Here is a 23,646-nt window from a genome sequence, read left to right on the forward strand (position 1 = left end):
TTGGAGTAGGTTAAAAGGTTTGCACATCGTATGCCGAAAGGCCTGTACTATGCTGTACTGTTCAATGCTTGACATTCCATGAATGGAACAATGAGGAAATCTTCAAAGAAAAAACAATTCTCAGAAGGCTTGATTGATTCTTCCCCTGGAAAAGAATCTAGATCCAGAACAAAGTTTCAAATAAGAATTTGCCCACATGAGAGATGAAGAGGAATTTCTGCCCTCATGACCTTTATTAAGTTTTTATTGTAATGTTCTATCTCAAAGAGCCATGGAGTCAAACTGATTGAATCCATTCAAGGAAGATATACAGTATATTTGAATTAAAGAGCAATCAAATTTTAAGAGGAACAGGAAGGAAAATGAAGTTAAGAGTGAGAATGGGTCAGCCATGATCTTATTGAATGGTGGAAAAACTCTGACAAGCCATCTGGCCTATTCCTGCTCCCAATTATGTTCATATTAAGACCTGGCTCAAATATATTTAATGTCAACTTCAAATTTCAGATAGCGTCACATCATTTATGGTCCAAAATAATTGGTTCCATTTCACATGGATCTTTGTGGATCAAAGCAGCTAGTTTAGTAAGCAGTTGTTGGATGATTCAGAATGTACATTAAATCATCACTGACTCTACACAAGGTTGTGGAATACAATAGTGGCCTTGTTGTGAGTGATACTTCTGGTGGTTAAAACATGGTCTGATTTTGGACATGAATTGTTTTATTCACCTATTAATTCCTGTGTCACTAACCACAAAGTACAAGTCATCAGTTTTAGTTAATATGTGCTACTTAAATTACAATAAGGTTCCAATCCATCAGTCATATTGGCTATTCAACAACAGACTCGCCTCATTCTCCATTTAACTAGCTGTTTTATTGGTGTACTCTGCAATTTATATCCGACCTACAGACTTTCATACCTTAGATAGACTAAATGTGTACTCTAAATGGATTCAATCTCCCCCCCCCCTCCCACCCTGGAAGCTCGAAGGAAGACTACGAGATGGTTGCATCATGAAAGCAAAAAGTTTTATTTAAGATTTTCAACTACATTTAACTACCACAAGGAAGACTTCTCAATCCAGGGTGTAGTCCAGTCAGAAAGTAACACGAAACGTTTTAATACATTATATCACTGTCACAAATTATTTCCATGACTCAAATCAGTTTCAGAATTGCATACAATACAAAAAAGGGAGAAAGGAGGGGCTCCCCGTTACACAGGGTGAAATATACAGTACTGAATACTGAATTTCGTATGCATTACAACTTTTTTTTTGCGTGGTTTAGTAATGACATGACCAACATTCAAAATGATCTTCAGTATTTACAACAGTTGTACTGTTTGTGTTTAAGATGATAACCAAACTTTTCACTTTAGGATTATCCTTTTAAAAGAAGTTGCTAGAGCAACCCTGATTTCTTAAAAGATACAATGTACATTAGATTACATGAAAAGAAATAGAGTTAATTACAAGATGCAAAAAAAAAGTAAGAAAGACGAACTACGGTGTGAATATTGTTCAGAGGTAGTAAGTGAGCACTCTAAGCTACAGAACATGTTGAAATTCTATTGGTTCATATGAGTTTGCATGAGGTAATAAAGCTGTGTCTTGATTGGTGAGATGTATAAATACTCTTTACCTACATATTTACAACACTCCATGTGAACCTTGCCATTTCCTGCCATAGATAGGTTGAAGTAGCAAATCTGAAAAAGTACGAATGCTGCACCCAGCGTGTACTGTAAAACCCAGGCTTCAGCCTGCAGTAATTCAGAAGCAAAGCATTCCGAAGGCTGGCATTGAGTTAGTGTGTTAAAAAAAGAAACAACTGTAAATAGCACTCCGTTATAACAAGTCTGAGGAAAAACAATATCAGCTCTTGGCAACCATCTGGTTATTTATACATGGGTAATAAAACTGTTCAACCGATTCTTCCAAATGAGTCTTTCACTCTAGTAGTACTGTTGTAATAAAAGAAATTTGATCAAGATTCTGATATCATGTAACACTTCATTGTTCTAAGCAAGCTATCAATTCTAGATATCTTGCTAAAATACTTTTAAGCAGCAAGGGTTTAGCGTGGCGAACTTCGTTAATTTATAACTGTCTGCCTCAGCACCAGCAATCTTGTGTCTTGCAGTCAAATTGAAACATGCATTCATACCTCAAAAGGTCAAGATGCTTCACAATAACATCTTACACTTATAAATCTTCAATCCATGCTTTCACCCTTCCTGGATTTCCATTACAAATTAACTTTTTTTGTTCCATTTTAAAAGTCTGAAAACATTGGATCTACTTAGTTCTTTGTCTCAACCACTGACTGACTAAGGCAAGACTGTGCTATACTTATTAGAATTAATGTGGACTCCCAAAGGAAACCAATCTGTTCCTCTTCCTAAATATGAAATGTAAGTTTCTTTTTCCACTAAAGAGCAAGGTTTTACAGTAAAGCAGCAGGTGACTGGGTTTCAGGAAATCCACTTTTCTTCTCCTACTGGTCAGTGCTAATCAAGGCCTATTGGCTCAGGGAATGGATGTTCCTAGGAGATCAGTTAGAGGTATCAGAGTGCACACTTCCAGGTCCTTCTGTTGGTGAAGTCACAGAAGATGGAGTGGTTGCATCTTGCCATCCTCCATTAGCCTAGAAAACACAAATAATGTTCAGTAGTTAAAAATCATGAAAACTTGTGAAATGTAGTAACACATTTTCTTTGCCCTAAAATTCAAATTTAGCACAGAAATCAAAATTGCAGACAGTAATAAGTACATCTCCATGCAACCTTCTACATTGCAATGCCATAGCTAAAAATGCTATTTCTATAATGAGCTGAGATCTAGAAAGATTTCATTAGCAAAATTGCATTTTTTTTCCAATGTTTAACTACTCAAAACACATTGAAGGCATAAGAATGCATTTCTTTCCTCCCTCCCCACCCCAATAAGAGTTTTGTCTGTGGAAGAGAAATATTTTCCGTGCAGGGTATATACAGATGAAATGATCAGTCGTGTCTAAATGAAGCTAAACAAAGTATATCAATAAACACTTTAACATAATTTTAATAACCAAATACATAGGTAATTTTCTGAAAACTCATGTCACAAAGCTACAATCTGCCAGGGAGCAGCAGGCAAAGATTTGCATTAGCAATTCTCTGCAGGGGAAGCTCCTGATCTCATCCACATATATGGACAAGTGCCAAATTCATCCCTGGCACAATCATAGTAAGGAGAATGAAAGAGAAGGGGCAAGTCAGTTTCAGCTGGCCTTTTGCACCCATCTGCTGGGTGAAGGTTGGCACAGTCTGCCTGCTCTCTTCAGAACAGTGCAAAGGAGAGAATATAAAGTACAAATTTTAAAATTAAATGTATGAATAAATCCCCTTATTATTAGCTTATCAAAAATATGCCATGATCCATTCTGTATCAAAAGGGAACATGTGGCTCCAAGTGTTATCATTCAAGGACTCTGGTGACCTATTATCCCTTATCTAGGCAAATCTTCATTCAACATCTTCCAATGCTCTACCTGTACTCAGCACCACCTCACCCGTAACCACCTGTCCATTCAAACCCTCCCTCAGCAATCTGGTCTTCCTCACTGTGCTCATTATCTTGTCTTCACCTATCCACTTCTGCAATGCCTTGCTGTCAACTTCAAGCTGGCTTTGCCTCAGAGCCTCCCCTTTATTCAGCTTCTTCTTGGGTGCATCAGCCTTTAAAACCTTCATAGCTATTTGGAATTTATCCTGTAACACAGAGCACAGCATGTTACTGTGATTCTGAGGATTTAGTGCTCTACAGCTGATTTAACACATAACATGCATCTTTTCATGTTTCTGTGGCCACAAATGCCCACATACTGAGCTTCTGATATTGGGGTCATGCTATTTGACAGGACTGACACAGATATTAAAGTAATCTACACTGGATCAGTCTGCCACACATTTGCACCATTATTAGGCAGCACCGGAAGAGTGACATGAAATTAAAACAGACTGGAAGGAACATCCTTTATTGCAGGCAAAGCATTGCTTTACATAGTCATTAGTTCAAAAAAAACAATCCTGATTGGGCTGAGGTGGCCGGAGGTGGAAGAGTTCAACTAACAGTCAAGGTAGGAGTTTAGGGGTGCCAGATACATCTTCAGTATCCATTAATGTGGATTCCATCTGTGAAACACATCAATTTCAAATTGACTGCTCATTTTTCTTACATTTTAATTTTCTCTTCATCCATACTACTCTCCTCTATGCACCTTCTCCAGTCAGGAGGGCACGATGATTTTACCTATTGACCAAGTGGGAATGAACATTCATCAAACCTGCAGTCAGTTACATCTCCATAGCTCACACAAATACAAAATTACTGAGAGGACCTTTCAATTCTATTCTATTCCTTGCTCTCTCCATCTTCTTGGTTCTCCCAAAATATGGCATACATAATCTAGACAAACAAAATATATATTTATGCAAATTTGTCACAAAAGAAGAATTTATTACAAAAAATAAAATGAGATGTTGTGGGGCTGGGGCTTATATATTTTTTCTAGGGACAGCTCAGTTTTGCTAGTGGCTATAACTGTCACTAGCAAATTTTTTCTTCCACTAGTGCAACCCATCAGAATCAAAGCCAGCTTGATGATTGTGGTGACAAAATGAAGGTGAATCCTAGGAAGCTGAGACGGTTTTCTGGAGCTCATTAGGAAAATCTTGCTAGTGTTCAGAATACTGACTAGCAAAACTGAAGAATCCATGTGCAATCTGCTGGGCAGCCAGTATTAAATTCAAGCACTGATTATAACTGCTGTCTGAGTCAATCTCCTGAAAAGTGCTCACATTTTGTGCAGATGACATTTTATTTAGATTTACGAAAGAACACTACTCAGAATGTCCTGGTTTTAAAATAATATTTTCCCAAGATCTTAAATCATCAGTTCAGGCACATCACTAGTTTTAACTCCTGCAGGCTCACACAGATCAACCGATCTTACATGGCATCAAACAGGGAATGATTTCTGCTGACATAAAGAGAGCTGGCAGAAACAAGGCAAATATTGAAAGCAGCCTCTTGCAAATGAAACCAAGCTAATCTGCTTTGCACAAACTGATAATCCATTCCACTCCACTTAGTGAATACCTGATAACTGAATGTTTTCCTTGGCAAGCACAAGTTGAAAATCTACATCTGTACCTATTGGATTCAGTCCTTTAAGCTGTGCATTACTGCACAGTTAATGATACAAAACCTACAACTGAACATTACAAAATTCATATTGTGCCTTGTTATTTTAACAATAGCACATTAAAGACAACTACACAGTTATTCATCATTCAAAAATCATATATCACAATTAAATACAAAATAAAAAAACTTTGCTTTCTATGAGTTCTTGAAAGAGAATGAGTAATTCCTTCAAAGCAAAGAATGACAATACTAAATCCTAAAGACATTGTGTTATTAAATCACTCAAATGCAAATCTGCAGACAGAACAAGAAAAAGGGCCAGAAATAAAGAGGTCAGCAACGCAAGTTCAAAGTAAATTTATTATCAAAGTAGGTACATTTCACCACATACTTGCCTGAGATTCATTTTCTTGCAAGTATTTACAGTAGAACAAAAAAAAACAATGGAATCAATGAAACACTACCTACCAACAAAGACTGACAAACAACCAATGTCAATCCTGGTGAACTTGCACCAAGTAAAGGTATGTTTGCGTCACAAAAAGGAAATAGTCGTGTTATGGTGTGAAGAGAGGCATCTCACATGAAGTTAACAGCTGGGGCAGAGAGGCACGTTACATGGCTTACTTAATAAAGGTTGGGCAGTGAGACTTTATCATATATTAGAAAGCATCTTCTTGTTTTTCATGATTGTTCACTGTTCAATCAACACAAAAAAAAATAAGTTGGCACTTACAGGGTGCCAATTATTGCTGACAAATATTTAATCACTTTGTTTCAAGTCCACATTTCAATGTGTACATATTCAGGTTGCCAGCAGCAGGAGGAAGCAAACAACAGAAACTCTGGTCCTTGTGCAGTAGTCTGCTTTGTTGATCTAATTAAGCAAAAATTAAATGTGAATTTTGAACTTGATGACACTACTGTATTCCTACATAAACCACTGGTACTCCTTACATTTGCATCAGGAATGAGAGATATGAGAAATGAGTTCTCCTGATGTCTTGGCCTATAGAGGCAATTGCTGAAATCAATGTCTGATCAAATTTCTGCTGTGGCAGACAGCTTGTCGCTACATATTTTTATGTCAGTCAGAAAGAGGGAAGGTGCAGGCCTCGTGAGTTGAGGAACATTGAGTAGAAGTGACGGGGCAGCCCTTTCTGTAGGGGCCAATATGAGCTACATTGACTTTGAGTGCTTGCGGCGAAGACTAGCCTTTGCTCAAGCCTCCAATCGCCAAACATCAGCAGCAAAAAAAGGTTAGCGTATGTTAATAATGGTTTATTTATAATGTGGCTAATTTCCAAAGCAATCCGCCTGAATTATCATAAAACTACAACCTATACCACTCATGCATGCTGTCCATTTTTTTTTTTGCATTTATCAATGTATGAAAGAGGTAGCAAACCTTTTACCCATCTTTGTAGACACTGTGTAAATTGACGTACAGATATATTTCCCTAATGGGGAATATCCTTTACATCAGCCCTTCCAAATTAAACATGTAAAGTTCAACCTGCAGCTTTCGATTTTGCCAGATCTGTGGGCTTATTGGCAAATACAGTGCATTCCCTCTGGAATAACTATATTTAGTAAAGAATATTCCCTATAACACTATTAAGACAATACAATTAATCAGAAGGACAGTGTTTAAATAATAATTTAGTCATCATTATCCAAATTTTAGAGATTAGTTAACTATCCTTGCTGTGTCTAAATTTTAATCTAATTTTGGGGAGATGATGTTGCATACATTAATAGAGTCCTGCAGGGACAGCTGTCAAACTACATCCGTTCTATTTAAAAAATAATAAAAATCCCAACGTCCATACCATACCAGAGTGGTATAATGCACTACACTATCATATGACACCTTATCAAGCCTCATCAACGAAGATGGAATTCATGACTTCAAAATGCTGCAGGCAAGGACAATTTTACATTCCATCTTCCAACCACAGTTTTTTGGAAATGATTTAGCAACATTGTGAAATATTTTACATTGGATTTAAAGTAATAGGACAAAAGATTGCCATCTTTAGCTCTGTTTTAATGCAGTGCATTTCTTATTAAGAAAGATTTAATTTTCCTGTATAACCATTAATTTTTTACATAAACATCCCATAAAGGAATGTATGGTTCTTTCTGGATAACGTAACCCTCTCTGCTATCAAAAGCTGAATTAAGAAACTATAATGGCTTACACTGGCAAGGCTTTAGTTTTTCTTTTTCTTCTATGGACACAGAAATAAAAGTGTTCCTTACGCTCAAACTGTGTGGACTGTACAGTGAATTCCCTCCAAGACCATCACTGTATCCGCCCGTCTGATTGATAACATGACGCAGGGAATCCACCTGAAGCAAAAACAAACAAAAAGGAACATGTCAGAGATGATGTGAAAGAGCTATCCTCTGCTCACAGGAAATTATATAGTAGATTAAGATGTGTAAGCTTGCCATCCTGCTTACATAATAGTACGATTTATCAGTTTGTTTTAAATATTTTTAAACTGGCAACCTGTGTGTTAAAATTTTAAAATTTGTTTTTGAAAGATGTCAGGCTAAGCTTACATACCACACTGAATTCTGGAAATTTTGCCATAGGGTTTCTAGGTTTTTTTTTTGCACCCAATAAATAAATTACAGGCAAAGGCTGTCTGCAGCCAGTCAGCATGCTGTCTGTCAGTAACAATTTAATGGATTACCCTTAACAAGAACTGCAGTCATTTACTGACACTTTTTACAGAAATGATTACATTGAGGATGACAAACAGTGAAAAACTACACTGTTTGCTTGTAATACAGCCAACCACTTCTAGAAATATGTTATTCAAATATTAGTACCGGACTCACCTCATGTCATTTACTTAAGTACCACATCAGTAACAGTTTATCTTATAAAACAATAGTCATTTTATATTTGGAATGCTGCCTTTCTCTCTGTCTAAGTGGGCAAAAGGGGAAAAGCCTCAACACTTTTTAGTGAGGGTGGGTTCCCAGCCTCTCCCAGGAATGTGATATTTTGGCAGACAAAGCCGTTTAGTCCCAAGAACAATTTTTATCGTGAAAGGAAGGAACAGGATTCAAAAAACACAAGGCATGAAAATAATAAGAGGAAAGTTTGTGAATGAATATGGCAGAAGCTTACACCAATCACCAAATTCGCCAATTTTCCCACCCCCCCAGATTGCTCAAGCCAGAGCCGACTGCATTCACATAGTTTTAAAAATCAAACATGGAACATCACAAATAACGGACTCAAAACAATAATGATAATATCAAAGCAGCGAATGGATAATTTAATTAATCTGTACCTTAGGTACAGAATATTTACAGGGCTATAGGTCAGAGTAAGGCAGTTTTAATGTCTAAGCCCTACCCTGCTTCCTAGGCCCTGGTACTGGCCCATTCTTCCTACCTGTGATTGCACATTGGCTCCGACTTGGGACCCTTGGTAAGAATCCCCATTCAGATTCTGCATGTTCATGAACATGTCCCCAGAATTTGGTAGGTTAAAAGAACCAGAGGAACCTGGAAAGGAAAGAGTCAGGCACCTGAATCACAGAGGGCTTTAAATCTCTCCCCAAAGTTCTCAAAAAGAAAGAACATACAAGAGAGAAACAGAAATAAAAAAACAGACAGAAAAGAAACAGCAGCCTTTCCATCACATGAAAAGTATTATGAAAATTTCTACAGAATGAGGAGTTCCTTTTTTAAAAAAAACTTATTGTCAAATAATGACTTGCAAAGCCCAAACCAGTGAATTCTGAAGTGTGGGTGCAGCTTTTAGCTTGAGACACAATAAGGAGGCATCATGGGACCTACCTTATCAGGAAAAGGCAAATTATTGTTTTCAGCATCATTGCAAAGTTTGAATTTGTATTTTTAAAGCTGGGACTTACAATATGGCAATCATGGTTATTTTAAACATAAAACTGTAACATAATTTTAACAGTGCTTTTCATAAAGAAGCTTTTTCTTTGCTTTTATAAAATTATGCTGCCTTCTTGCAAACCAAAACTGATAAACTTTGAACCATGTTCTGGAACCTTTCCACTTACCGGACGTGGGTGTGGTGGGGGAGTTTGCTTGGCTGTTTTGCACTGCAGCTGCAACAGCGTGTGCAGCATTTACAGCAGTTTTTGCAGCGTATAGGTTAGCTTCTTCTTGGAACTTCCCAATATTCTTCTTGTACCTGATTCGTTTATTGCCAAACCAGTTTGATACCTGAGGAGTGAAGAAAACCAACCGTTAAGAGCTCTGTCAGGTACTCAAAGGTATTATTACTCGCATTTGTCAAGCTTGGGTCCATCACAATGGAAATTTCTAACTTTTCCAGTGGGTGTCTTGACTAATTAAGCAATAATCAAAGATAGATTGCAAGTTATTAGGAATTGAAGCATGACATGAATATGCCTGTCTTTTGACAGAACAGATACTTGGGGACTTAAACATTCACCACGACATTATCGACATGATTACACTGGGAAAAAAATCCAAAAACACACAAAACATTAATAATAAAGTAGTAATTGCTGGTACATTAAATACCACCTGCCAATCAAATATTGTTACTGAGATGGATACAAAGTGCATTCTTTGCTTTGAGAAGTGGTAAGATGAGAAAGCCTAGAAATGCCATTGTTCTTTGTTTCTGGTCTGGAACAACCTGGCAACTCTACAATTTAAATCATGTTCAGTTAGATGAATATGAATAGAGTGGTGTAAATCAATAATAAATGAACTAGTGTTTTTTATTCTCCCTCTGAACAGAGTAAGATCAGAATCAGTGTTGCCAAAGCTAATCCACGTCCATTAACCTGCAAAAGGATCCTTATAAATTGGTTAGTAATCATTTGTACTCTGGCCAAAGGGGGCAAAGCTCAGATGATGCTTCATTATTTTTTTCAGAGAATACTACAAGATAGCAACTGAATTTTCAATATGTTCTGAATGAATGTTGTGGGCATTACGTATTATTCACAGCACTTTACAAAAAGTAGTTTAATAACAAGTACCTGTGAAAGAATCAAAAGGCAATAACCCAGTCAGCTGGAACGAACGCTGAATGATTGAGAAACTGAGTATGAACTCATGTGACAGAGTATAGACCTTAACGTGTTGGTTAATCTCCAAAATGTTATTTTCCCTGTGTAGTGTAAAGTACTTTATCTTACAAATGTTGTTAATGGAATATTTCTGCAATTGTTACTGAAAGCAAGCTGCTGACCCAAGGGAGGACGGAGGACAGAGTAAATGGTCTTTATGGTGTTTAAATTTCTATCTCGTGACTTCAGCTAAAGGTTATAACTGTGTAAATGACATTGGGGGGATAAACATTAAAATCCTTTATAGTATAAGCATGACAAGCTGGTTTGCTTTTTTCTGGTAATCTACATACGGATGAGTTCAACTACAATTTTATTTTACTGCCACTGGGCTTTAAATGGGTTATCTGAATTAAAAGAATGCACAAAAAACTGTACACAGAGGTAGAAAGAGGTGCTTGGCCAGGGGAAAGAAAGTCTGTGAGATTTGATGATTCAGAGAAGAAGCCAACTCTGGCTGTAAAATACTAAATTCCATAAATTCAGACACAAGCTCCAAGAAGATATTGTCATTATTCAAATGGAAGTATTTTACATACTACATTTATAACATGCTCTTTTCCCAATATGGTTATTATTATTATTATTGAGATACAGTGAGGAATAGGCCCTTCCAGCCCTTCGTGCCAAGCCGCCCAGCAAGTCCTCCATTTAATCATCGCCTAATCATGGGACAATTTATAAATGAAAAATAAGGATTCCTTTAAGAAAATGTCTTCCAAATTGCAACTAACTATAGTAAACTACAGGTAGCCCCCCATTTTTCGAACATTCGCTTTACGACAGCTTGCTGTTACAAGAGACCTACATTAGTACCTGTTTTTGGTTGTATAAACCTCATTTAACTCAAGTAAACAATTTAATAATAGCTGAATTTTTGCTAATTTCATGTGATGGGGGAATTTACAAAGTTCTTTAGACAACAATATTTATACAGAGAAAAATGGTTATTACTCAATGAATTATACAGTGTCTTGTCAAGTACAGGTTCTAATATTGTTTCGTTATGTATTCCACTAGGTTTTGCACAATGCACTGATTATATTTAGAATATAGATAATCCCACAATCAGAGTAAACAACCATTATAGCATTATGTTCTTTTTTGAAATGGTTTTCTCTAATTTTTTTGCTTCACCTCCCCTCTCATCTCTCTTTCTCTTGGATTACCAATTTCAAGAGGAAGCTTATACTTACTTAACCTAAAATTATGCTTCACAGAACCAGAAACCAGAAGTCTCACAAGACTGATCAGAAAATGGCTCCCTCCAATTTTACCTCTCTCCTTGGCAAACAAGGAATCACATAACAAGAAGATTTAAAAGAAAAACATAATGGTACTTGAAATTACCAAAACACTCAAGAACATATCCACCAGTATTGCAGTGCATTCTACTTGGAAATTTCTACTGCAGAACAGTTTTTAAACCAGCAAGTTAAAACAAAACACATTATAACCAGCATAGAATTAATATCTTGCTATTTACCTTTGGTACCATATCACAAGCTACCAGGCACTGTCAACAGATAATTACTTGGAAACATGCTACACAATCTATAAGAGTACAGCTATACTGCCATAAATCTATCATAATTATTGTGGTAATCATATTAACAGTAATTGACTATTTAATAACTAAAGTATCTGTATTGTGCAAACATTCACAGATGCACAAAGATTAAAAAAAGATACAGCAACCATTCACATTGTGTAATAAATTCCAGACTGTGCACTAAAATTTTATATCTTTAGCACATTCTAAAATATGAGGAGACTTTACACGCCATCAGATTTTTTTGTAGCACTCCAGTCGCCATGCTTCTTAATCTTTAATATCAAGGCAATTAAAATTAATGACCATTCATACAAACCACTGTGGGCAGTGTTTCCTTGACATCAGTTGTTTGATGAGTTTACCTTGAGGTTAACTACCGAGCAAGGTTTAATTGGAGCAAAGGAAAGAGAGGACAATCATCTGATGTTTTTTCCTCACAACTACAAAGAAAAAAATGCTGGCATGCCATATACCATGAAGACTCTTTTTTACATATTTCTCAAATGATAACCAAAAAAAACTTCTACGGGTTGAATTTGTCTGGAAGAATATAACTAGAAATCATACAATCAATAATCTGTCATGATGGAGGAAGCCCTATCAGTTTGCCTGTAACAGACCACGTTTTTACTACTATTCCTGTGATAATCGTAATATTATACTGATACCTGCCCATTTCTACTTCAACACATTCATCAGGCTTTTGCATCAATGGTAGCACAATTTTAAACTGTCAAAGTAGGTAGGATCCAAAACTCCACTGACTGCTTTCTGACTGGAAGATGAAATAGTAATAGGTTGGGCCTTCATAACAAATTACTGCCGATATTGCAAAATTGAAATTGGAGACTTAGCTGTTTCCTTATACTACTAGCCCAAGATTAAACTGGCATTACCAGATTTAACAGGCTGTTATTGCAGCATCTAGCTCATTTTGTTGTAGATATAAAAATGGTAATATGACAATACAAGGATTTTGAAATTGTAGCTAAGACAGAGCCAGTCTGATCATAGATTTGGCTTTGCAGCATTCTAAGCTTACAATTATAGAGGGGAAAGAACAAAACTATTTTTCGAAGACACTCTACTGTTACAAGAGATTGACCTGCAAAATTCAAGAGTTACTTTGTGAATTAGCTGTGGAATGAAGAACAATCAGAAAGAGTTAACTTAACATTTGAAATTAAGAATGATTTATTTGGGTATTTGTAGTCGTGAACAAGAACACCTCAGCTCTTTAGACGAAAAGGAAATGTCCATTTTACATGCCGTTGTTGGAATTCACATGATAATTGAAAATAAGGAATGCTGAATTCTAAGACAATTCCATCCCCACCCCGATATTGTCCCCTTCATGTTTAAAGACTTATTTGGATACAGCAATATGATTCTACAGCACTGGAAACTACTTAACACTACACTGAATGGGTGTTCTTTATGTGTCATCTTTATGTGTCATCCTGGACATCATGTGGCACAAGGTTACTTAGACACAGAAAAAATGCACTCAAATCCAAAAAAAAACTGTCAAGTGCTACAACAATGGAAAAGATGCAACAAGCTGGAGGCTGACAACAATATTTCATTCCTTTCCAGCAACTGAAGAGGTACCAGAGGATTAGAGAGCTGGTAACTTTGTACCATTCTTTAAAAAAAGAGGTAGAGATAAACTGTGTTATTACAACCCAGTTATTTTCATCACAAATGCACAAAGTATTGGAATCCACTTGAAGGGACAGCGAACTCTCAGTTAAAGAGGCAAAGATTTATCAAGATGCAGCCAGCTGGGATTTGCTAAGGAAAGGTTGTGCCTATCTAATTTGTCTGAATTTTACGTGGAGGTAAGAAGAGAATGGGTATCGAGTGTTTGATGTTGTCTATGCAGATCTTAGCAAGCCTTCTGACAAAGTCTCGGATGGCAGACTGATCAAACCAGTAAAAGCCCATGGGAAAGTGGTAAATTGGATCCAAAAATAGCTCAGTGGCAAGAAACAAGGCAAATGGCTGATAGGTGATATTGTGATTGGAAGCAGGCTTTGAAGTTTGTTCCTTGGTTTCCGTATTATATATTAATGTTTTAGACTCAAGTACTGGAGGCACCATATTGTAGTAGTAGTGAAGAAGAATGATTTAAACTTCAGAAAGATGATCTGGTCAGTTGGGCAGAAAAAGGCAAATGAAATTTAATCTACATAACTGCTGGGTAATGAACTTTGACAGGTACAAGATAATGCAATACACAAAATAAAAAATAGAAAATACTGGTAAGACTCAGCTGATCAGGCAGCAGCTGTGAAGAAAGGAGCAAAGTTAATGTTTCAGATCAATGATCTGTCATCAGAAACGGAAAAGTGAGAAAATAAGTACACTAAGTTGAAGTGGAGAGGTGAAGAAATGGAGAAAACAAAGGGAATCTCAGTAATACGGTTGTCCAGGTGAAACTAATGTTGTTCCTATCATCTGAGAGAAGGTGATGAATGATTGTAGATCACAGCTGATCTATCTGTAGAAATGTAGGCAGAGAAAGATGAATGAAGCCACGAAAGGGGAGAAAAACAATGCTGGAACTGTAAGATTCAAAACACATTTTTTCCTTGAAATCAGAAGTAACAAAGTACTGGAGATGGAACAGATCTACAGGTATGTGTGAAGGGACAAAAACTGAATAGATGTTACTGGTGGCATTTTCTATTTTTACTTCCAGCATCTGCAGTTTTTGCTCTTCAGTTGGTATTGACAATAATTGGAGGATATTGAGTGATATGCAGAAGCAATGGAACCTTTGAGTGTGTGGCAGCTCCACAAGTCAAAAAGAGTGGCTAAAAAAAAAAGAGTGATTCTTTCCTTTATTAGATCTAGATTATAACAGCAGGGAAGTACACTCGTATGCATACAATGTTAATTTGGGCATCTCTTTTCTGATTTGCAGAGGTATGATGGGCTAAATGGCTTCATCCTGTGTTTTCTATGGTTTATAACTTCAGTAAACGATGATGCCTGAACCACCAACTTGATATCAGGCCTAACTTAACAATGCTGATTTTGTAGCTGGAACATTAGCTATCAGCCAACATTGTCATTACTCTGCCAAGCTGTCATCAGCATTTCTGGATTTGTAAGGTTTAATATGGAGGCTCCAAACTTGCCATCAATGAGTCAGCCTACATCAAACACTTCTGTTGAATTACAAATAAATAAAACACTTAGATTAATTTTAGAAATCTTAAAATAAAAGTAATTGTTTCCCTAATCTAGACTACCAGAATTCTGACCTTTCTAATGCTAAATGAAAGAGAGATTAATTAACAGAAGTCTCTTTCTCTGCTAGAACAGGTGCCTACCTGAGGGCACATTTTCAGGCAAGTGACAAACAGGGAACAATTCAGAAGGGTCCTGTCGTGTGCACACTCTGTTAAGTGAATGACAGGAAATGAGGAAACCACGTTGGCTACCAACAGATTCAGAATCAGTGACCTGCTGTTTTCTGTAACCTTCAAATGAAAATATTTGAGAATGCTGCATTGCTATACAACAACTCTCTGGATTTCAATTTCCTGAAATTGTTACCTTTATGATTTGTTGGGTATTTATACATTCTCAAAATAAAATGGGAGAACTTGAACAGTGATGAACAAAATATATCATGACAATAAAAATTAAGTGGTAAAGGTAGATTCTCAGTCAATAACATTAGCCATACAGTAACAGCTGCACTATGTATTCTAGTTTGTTCTACTAAAAATCAGTGGAACTGAATTTCCTAAGAGCAATCACGCCCAGGCAATATGAAATTGGATGTTTACAGTAAGCAACCAAGGATGAATTTTAACCCCATGGATCCAACTAATGATAGCAATGGATTACAGTCAGACCAGGTTAAGGGCAGTACAATTCCTTCCACAATTAGTGAACCAGCAGGATACATCACAAGCTGACAGTTTCATGATTACTTTCAGATTTTTTTTAAACAGATTCAAATTTAGTTGATGGGATTTGAACTCACATTACAGATTATTAGTCTAGGCCTCTTCAAGATAATAGCTTTACTGGCAAACAAATGAACACTTTAATACACAGTGTGATTCTGTAATACTAAAATGTTCATTCGTTTGCCAGTAAGCTGTTCAATTTATAGGCATCAGTGACCTAAATACAGCCTGACTGACGAAAAGCTCCAAATCAAACTAGAAAGCCATTTCATTCAGATTTATTGCCCTTGTGATCAGAAAGGTCCAGGGATAGAGGAAAATGGGGCTCTGCTGACAATCGCAAATGCACAATTCCTTTCAAAATATCTCTTCACCCTAAGATTTGCTTGGTCACTGCAATTCTGTACTGGTGTTAAGTGAAATTGTACATTGTCTACATAGAAACAGCATGTAATCTTTAACCATTTATCACTGCCCGTCTTTTCATTAGGCCTCAGAATTGTCTACTGTAACACAAAATGCAAGTAAAATTGTTAAACTTTTGTCATAAGATGCTGGAGATAGAACATATTGTTTAAGACTGAGGAGATCAGGCTGCAAGAGAGCAACATGGTAGCATAATGCTGTACTATGTTCTATGGTGACTATAACAATGCTTTACAGTACAGGCAACCCGGGTGCAATACCACTGTCTGTAAGGAGTTCATACATTCTCCCTGTGACTGCGTGGGTTTCTTACAGGTGCTCTGGTTTCTTCCCACAGTCCAAAGACATACCAGTTAGTAGGTTAATTGGTTATTGTAAATTGTAATTGTCCCATGCTTAGGCTTGGGTTAAAATCGGGGCATTTCTGGAAGGTGCAACTCGAAGGTACACAAGGGCCTATTCCATGTTGTATCTCAATAAATAAATAAATATTAATGTTTCAGACTCTTGATCTTTTATAGCTTCCATTTCTCCAGCAAGTTTTGGCATTTACAAACAATTAAAATATACAGCATTTGAAATGTAAAAAAAAATTTGAATGAAAGTATAAGCTCTTATAGCTACAACTACATAAAAACAAATAATAAACAACAAATTTCATGACATATGCCAGTGATATTAAACCTGATTCAATGAAATATAATTGTAAAAGAAACAACTTTTATTTAAGACAGTATAGTTAAAGCCATTCTGAGATAGTTTCTGGAATCTTGTATACAAGTCTGACCCAGCTACCTAAAAAAGGGTATATGACTTGAGGTAGAAGGCAGATGGGGAGTATTCACCACATTGACTCCTGGGTTAGCAGATCTGTCAATGAGGTGACATTCTCAATTCAATCTCAAGGTGTGGCTGGAAAAACACTTTATTACCAATTGCTGGAAACATAGGATCATCTTCTTGAACAACAAACTACTTTCTGGAACTACTTTCCAGACTCTTCCAGATAATAGGTAGGAGTCACTCAAAAACAAATGGACCTGAAGTCAGACTGAGCAAGGCAGGAGCTATATTAATAAACTGGATTTGTATGATAGTCTGCTAACTTCATGACCATCGCTACAGATTTTGTTTTAAAAAATTAATTCAAAGTCAATTAATGGGCTTTAAATGCTCACTCTAGATTTAATCTAGACCTTATGTATTATTCATGCAGCAACATAATCATCACACTACTGTAGTGAACCTTGTGAAAATGCTGATGCAATGAATCACAACAACAGATCTCAAATGAATTAAGCTGCCTTGTCTGTCTCAGGTTTAAGCTTTACACTGCCTGTTGCATGCTATATTTTTATAATTAACATTGTAGTTTTATTGTGTATTCAAATGGGATTTTTAAAAAAAATCTGTAGACCTATGCTGACAGTAACTATCAGTGCATGAAGCCATCCCTTGCAGAAAAGCTGAAATGCATTGAGAATAAGCTACCTTTGACAAAAACAATTGTACCTCCAGTATATTCTAATAAGTGTTTTAAATAGAATCTAATCTAAGAAAAGTACACCTAAAAAGCCTTTATATTAGCCTGAGTATACAAGAAGTGGATTAAAAGTAAAGAACATGTAAATTGCTGGATAAAATATAGAATTAAGGGCTAACAAATTATACTAGAGCCGTTGTGAGATGGCACAGTTATTTTCAGTGCCTCCTGAAGTATAAATATTCACTGTTTCTGACACCATGCAAGACACTCATCTGCTTCTATAGAAAGCCGATGAAGTAGTTTATTTATCTACAGCCAGAACACAGCAGACATGATAGTTTGAAGCTACTCTTAATGTAGGTCTCCCATGAACTTAAGCTGTCAGTCTATAATTTGATCAAGAATGAGGGGCACTGAAAAAAGAAGCCTGTGATTCTTCTTCAAGTATAGTACTGTGCAAAGGTCTTAGGCACATATATAAGGTAGGGTGCCTAAGATACTTGTACAGTACTGTATTTGTCAACATGGAGCACTGAGACAGTGCTGTGGGACAGGTGGCAGAGGAGTGCTAGGGGCAGGTGTTGGTGTGGGTGCAGACACACTCAGCCCTGAGACACCAGGCAAGGTCATTTGATTCCAAACAATTGGTTTATTGATCATTACAAAATGTCTCTCTGGTGCTTCCCACTCTCTCCCCTCTCCCTTCCCCTTTTCCCTGCCCCCTTCTCAGTCCACATTAGAGACCCCATATCAGATTTTGGTTTATCATCACTCGCGTCATTAAATTTATTTTTTTGTGTGCCAGCAATAGAGTGCAATACATAAGATTACTACTGTACTGTGCAAAAGTATTAGGCATCCTAGCTATGTATGTGTGCCTAAGAACTTTGCACAGTGTTGTATCTCTGCATTAGCTACTCACATTTTAATGAATATTTATTGCACTTACATAAAGGATTCCATTCAGAGGCAATGATTCTTCTCTTTAAAAAAATTGTTCTGCCTTTTGTAGTGACTTTTGTTTGAATAAATTCTCAGTGGGTACTTAAATGCTTTTTGCACTTGATATAATTTTTATTATTTAGTTTCATTGTTTCCATTTTACCTACTGCCCACCAAACAGAAACACAAAAGTCAAAATTCTCCAGTTTCGTAGTTCTATTAGTAATTGCTCTAGATAAGCTACCATACTGTAGTTGGGAGCCATTCACACAGCTTATTATTGACAGGGTCTTTTATAGCTTCTTTATTAGTGAAGGAGTCATAAATAATGTGTGATCCAGATGGAGTTCAAAGTTTTGGTGCTTAAAGTTTATTGGTGTTCTCTAATGATCTCCCTGCACTTGGGGTTTTCATTAATCTTAACAGTTTGTTGGTATACCTGAATCTCATGAATGTTGTACCAACTGGGAATTGAAATCTGAGGAACTCTTTGAGGTGTGTGCTTAGGTGAATCCATAATGCATAAGGTAGCTACATATATACACAGGAGTGCATGATGATTGGGAGGGTTTCATGTCCGTGTGGATAGTTTGTGAGCAGGTTGTGTACATGTGTGTGCAGTGCATCAATGAGAGGTATAGTATGTGTAATATACAAGCCCAGGAAAAGAGAAAAATGTGTGTGAATGTTCAGAAAATGCAATATTAACTGGAAAAAGGTAGTTATGGATGAGATCAAAGAGTTGCTTTTCCCCTACCAAAGCAGCTTATCCTTACAAGCCTCTCCATCAAATAAACTGTTGCTAACCACAGCTGGCAGGTTAGAGTGGCAGGGCACTGTGGGATTCTCTACCTATGATCACTTATTTGAGAGAGATATTTCTATCTTTGTTGTAATCATGTTCCTGTTTTACATTTGCAAGTATAAAAGTGTGTTTAAACTTCAGCAAGTGTAAATTTTCTGAGGAGAAAACAATTCATTAAAAACACAATCTTCATTTGGGGAAAATCAAAAGATATTTGCAGCTAACACACAAGATGTAAAATAAAACTGATCATTCCCCTTCCAGTGGGAATTTGCCCCGTGTCACTTGTAGTAAGTGCACATTTGTAGATATTGCTATTTGCAATATTCTGTTTTAAAAATTAAGCATCACTGAATTTTGGAAATGAAGTACAAAAATAATTGTAACAAATGTACACTTAGTGGAAAGAAGTAATGAAAATGCTTAGCAAAGCTATATTCCCATGAGAAGTAAAATCTCCATCGGAAAAGTGCTCCACCCTTTGCAAAGTGAAGTAATCGGGAATAGGAGGAACTTAATAGAACAGCATATAATGCTACAGCTAAGACTGCTGATCCCGAGGACCAGGATGATATTAAAATCAGCAAAGTCAACCAAACTATTGATATATCTGGGAAAAGCTCATTTTATGAATACACTAGCAAGAAATACCGTACAAAAGTAATTTTAAAAGTTCATATAATGATAAGCTAGTACTTAAAAGTACTGGAGTGACAAAATTTCCAAGACATTAAATATTTTCTATTTGTCTCTGCAGAAGACAACCAATGAAAATCTTTCCAGTTTGAGTGGAAATTTAAAAGTATTTAAACTCATGTCACCAAATTATAGTCCAGTCTCCAAATTACTAGACCAGTAACTACTACTGTGCAATGGTCTTGAGATAAGGACCCAGACTTCAGGACTGAGATCAGAAGCAGTTTATTCACAAGCAGAGCTAAAAGTCATTAGAAGTCTGTGAATACACAATGACTGACCATATTCAAGACCGCAAGTGTCAGGGATTTTTCAATTTCACTGGAATCCGCAGATAAGTTTCGGGTAGGAATGTGATGATCTTACTAAATACAATAGGCTCAAATGATTCTTCACCCAGTCCCGTGTCTCACTTTCTTTCACATTGAACATGTGTTTAAACTTTCTCCACTTACACAACAGAATCCAAGATGTTGTTCTATTTAATATATGGATAATTTCTTTACAGAAATCAATACCTTCACATACAGAGACTTATAACCGAAGACAATGACATACACACCAGTTAACAAGAGATTATTTTAAAAGGAATAGATTAATAATTTGTGTAGTCTCTTTCAAGTCTGCTTCCACCCTTAAGAATTACAAAGCAAATGCACAAGTTACTGTTTGAGCAACTTTGTTCTTTCCACCAAACTGAACGAGAAGTTTTATTCTTTATCTGATTGACTTTTTTTTTTGCCAAAACAGTGGTGAAACCAGCTCCAATATTCAATTTAGTCAATTTCAGATTTGCAAAAAGTTACACAATTTATATTAATGATTCAGCTGTATTAATTTCTAGGAAATATTTGCTCTAACAAAATATTCATCAATAGCATTTAGTTTAAGCAGGTAACATCTTAATCAGCAGATGGTTCTATCAGCAGAATAGTACCGCAGTCTGAACCCACTTTTAAAACTCTTTCTTGCAAAAGAATAGCATATGGACTAAACCAAATACATAGCACAATTTCACATCATTTCTATTAAGCAAATACACAAGATTAATGAATAAAATTTAATAGAAATGGCTTATTCAGTCAGCAGAAATTAACTTTTCAGTACATCTTTTACAGATGATTCTTTCAAACCTCAGTTGAAACAATTGGAATAATATTAATTAATTAGTTAACCTCAAGCTGGTTTCTAATTATGCTTCTGAAAGTTCCTCTGGAGGTTAAGTCGATCATTATGTCAAAAATAGAACAGAAGCCATGAATAGTTAAAGCACAATCCATTTAACCCTCAGCCACATTATGATAAATATATTATGAGCTGTAATATTGATATGCAAGACTCAGTAGTCCAGGATCACTGTTTATGTCACCTTAACCAATGCATTCTTATCACTGAGCTTAGAAGCAAACTCAATACTCATGACACCTAGCAAACACTTTGATAGGTATAAATAGAGTAGCTGTCATCGCTAGTTGTAAAATATGATACACATGTCCATAAGTGAAGCTGACTGGCTAACGCACAAGCAAAACGTCACAAGTGAACTATGGTCAGTGTTGCAAGTGGGAACACAGATCATGCTTCCCAGATGCCTCTGACCTGAATTGTAATATCAGGTCTCTTTAGATTATTTTAATTTGGTCATGTAATTTAAAGATAAAATTTTAAATGGAGATTTTTAAAGGAAATGACTTCCTTAATCAATGAATTTTCAAATATGACAGCACGCCACTGCATTGAAAATCTCCTAAACAGGAATTATTAAATTCCCATTGCAGTTTGTCAAAAAAATAATTTACCAGGGTCACAAAACAAACATGAACCTTACACGTCTCAGTACAAACAAAGAAGAAGAGAAACTAATTATTGTCTCAGTACAATATGGAACAACTACACTTCTTGCCAAGTCTGAGACTTGCTTATATTCAGTGATTGGGTTTTCAGAGAATTGTAAAGACTTTTAACCCTGCTTATGAACAAACTCCTTCTGAACTTAGTCCAAAGTTAGAATCATAACCTGTGCCAGCAATGACATGATTACATGCTGCAATGTAAAATGAAAATCTTGATCGAAACAGTAAATATTTCTATCCAGTTATACAATTGTACTACATTGCTAATTTAAACTTAATGGAAATTTAATTCAAGGGTTGCTTAAATAGCCAGTCACTGTACAACTTTACAACTTCTTGTGCTTCATAATCACTCATTTGAAGAAACCTGTTAATTCAGTATCATTCACAAATTTACATATTTTTAATTTAATTAACCATTATATCAAATCAGACAAAGAAAGAAATGGCACAGCAGACATTAATTTTGCAGAAATCATCAACTTTATAGCCAATTCATGTTAACTTAGGTGAACCCGAAGCTTCACAGTGAACAAAGGTTTGAAACCAGCTTTTCCAATTTACTTTTAATATTTTTAAATTTGAGCAGACACATTTCTTCGGAATAAATTCAAAAATTGTGGATGGTCCTTCTTACTTGTGATACTGTGATGCTGCATTTCTTTGCCAGCTCTTCTTTGGCTTCTTCACTGGGATATGGATTGCTGAGATGGGAGTAAAAATACTCATTCAAGACTTCTGTTGCTTGTTTGCTGAAATTACGTCGTTTCCGTCTGAAAACATTAAAGGGATATATAAATTTTTCTTCTAATGACACTAAGCAATTGCATTTTAATTTGACATCTTTATACCTTTCATCAAGCAAATAAATTGATTAATCTTGAATTAAATTAATATTTGAATACATTATTTAAAAGGATATGGCATTTTCCCCTCATTGTGGTCAAATACCACAAAAATAAAATCAACAGTCATATTCAAAGTTTTAAAATATGCTTCATTCACTGGAGGACCAAAACTACAGTGATTTAAAAGCAACAAAATAAAGTCTAATGATCAAGTCAGCACTTCATGTGTCTGATAATGTTCCATTCACAAAGACAGCTTTACCCTTTTTAAATTCTGCAAACAGCATTGGTCCTGGCAGTAACTTTTATGAGAGAGTCTTAACCAAAAAGACGATGTGCCTGTGGAGAGAGTTGTTCTTGTGCTCTTCAGAATTGATTTTGCAGTGCTTCTGGGGAGATTGGACTGAGGACAACTCTACTTTCTCCGTGATGCTTAACATTGTATTAACCCCACATAGCTCTGCCCTTTTGGTTTCTCTGCAGTGTTACAACGGATTCTCACTCCAGCACAGCACATTGCATCTCCCCAGGGTGCCATTCATCTCTCTTTTGTGCGACCATTCTCATTTTCTTGTTTACACACTATTCCTTTCAAATAAATCATTTTAAAAAAATGCACATCTGCTCAATTTAAGTTGTATAAAGGAATCCAAATTCTCTAAAGGCATTTTCCAAGTGTTTATAATTATTTCAATTTACCACACCTGCTGATAACCTGGCTGCCAGTGAAATTATTCAGTTTGTTTCACCCTCTAGGTCTTTACAGGTGCAAGCTGTACTTAGAGAAAGTGCACATACAG

At 36.2% G+C, this 23,646-nt stretch overlaps 1 protein-coding gene across 2 annotated transcripts in view; it reads right to left on the reverse strand.

Annotated features, from left to right (window-relative positions):
* Positions 1-1,018: 1,018 nt before the first annotated feature.
* pbx3b (pre-B-cell leukemia homeobox 3b) overlaps positions 1,019-23,646 on the reverse strand; it is a 216,449-nt gene continuing 193,821 nt past the window's right edge. Inside the window, exons 7-10 of one of the 2 annotated variants that reach the window (XM_059993883.1) lie at positions 23,551-23,553; positions 8,617-8,729; positions 7,464-7,553; positions 1,019-2,655 (exon numbers count right to left, since the gene is read on the reverse strand). In XM_059993883.1, the coding sequence (XP_059849866.1) occupies positions 2,563-2,655; positions 7,464-7,553; positions 8,617-8,729; positions 23,551-23,553 (299 nt within the window). In that variant the 3' untranslated portion in view covers positions 1,019-2,562. The remainder of the gene's footprint in view (positions 2,656-7,463; positions 7,554-8,616; positions 8,730-23,550; positions 23,554-23,646) is intronic. The other variant, XM_059993884.1, reaches the window with a different exon arrangement.

Source organism: Hypanus sabinus, chromosome 18 (assembly GCF_030144855.1).
Source record: "Hypanus sabinus isolate sHypSab1 chromosome 18, sHypSab1.hap1, whole genome shotgun sequence".
NCBI classification, from domain to species: Eukaryota; Metazoa; Chordata; class Chondrichthyes; order Myliobatiformes; family Dasyatidae; genus Hypanus; species Hypanus sabinus.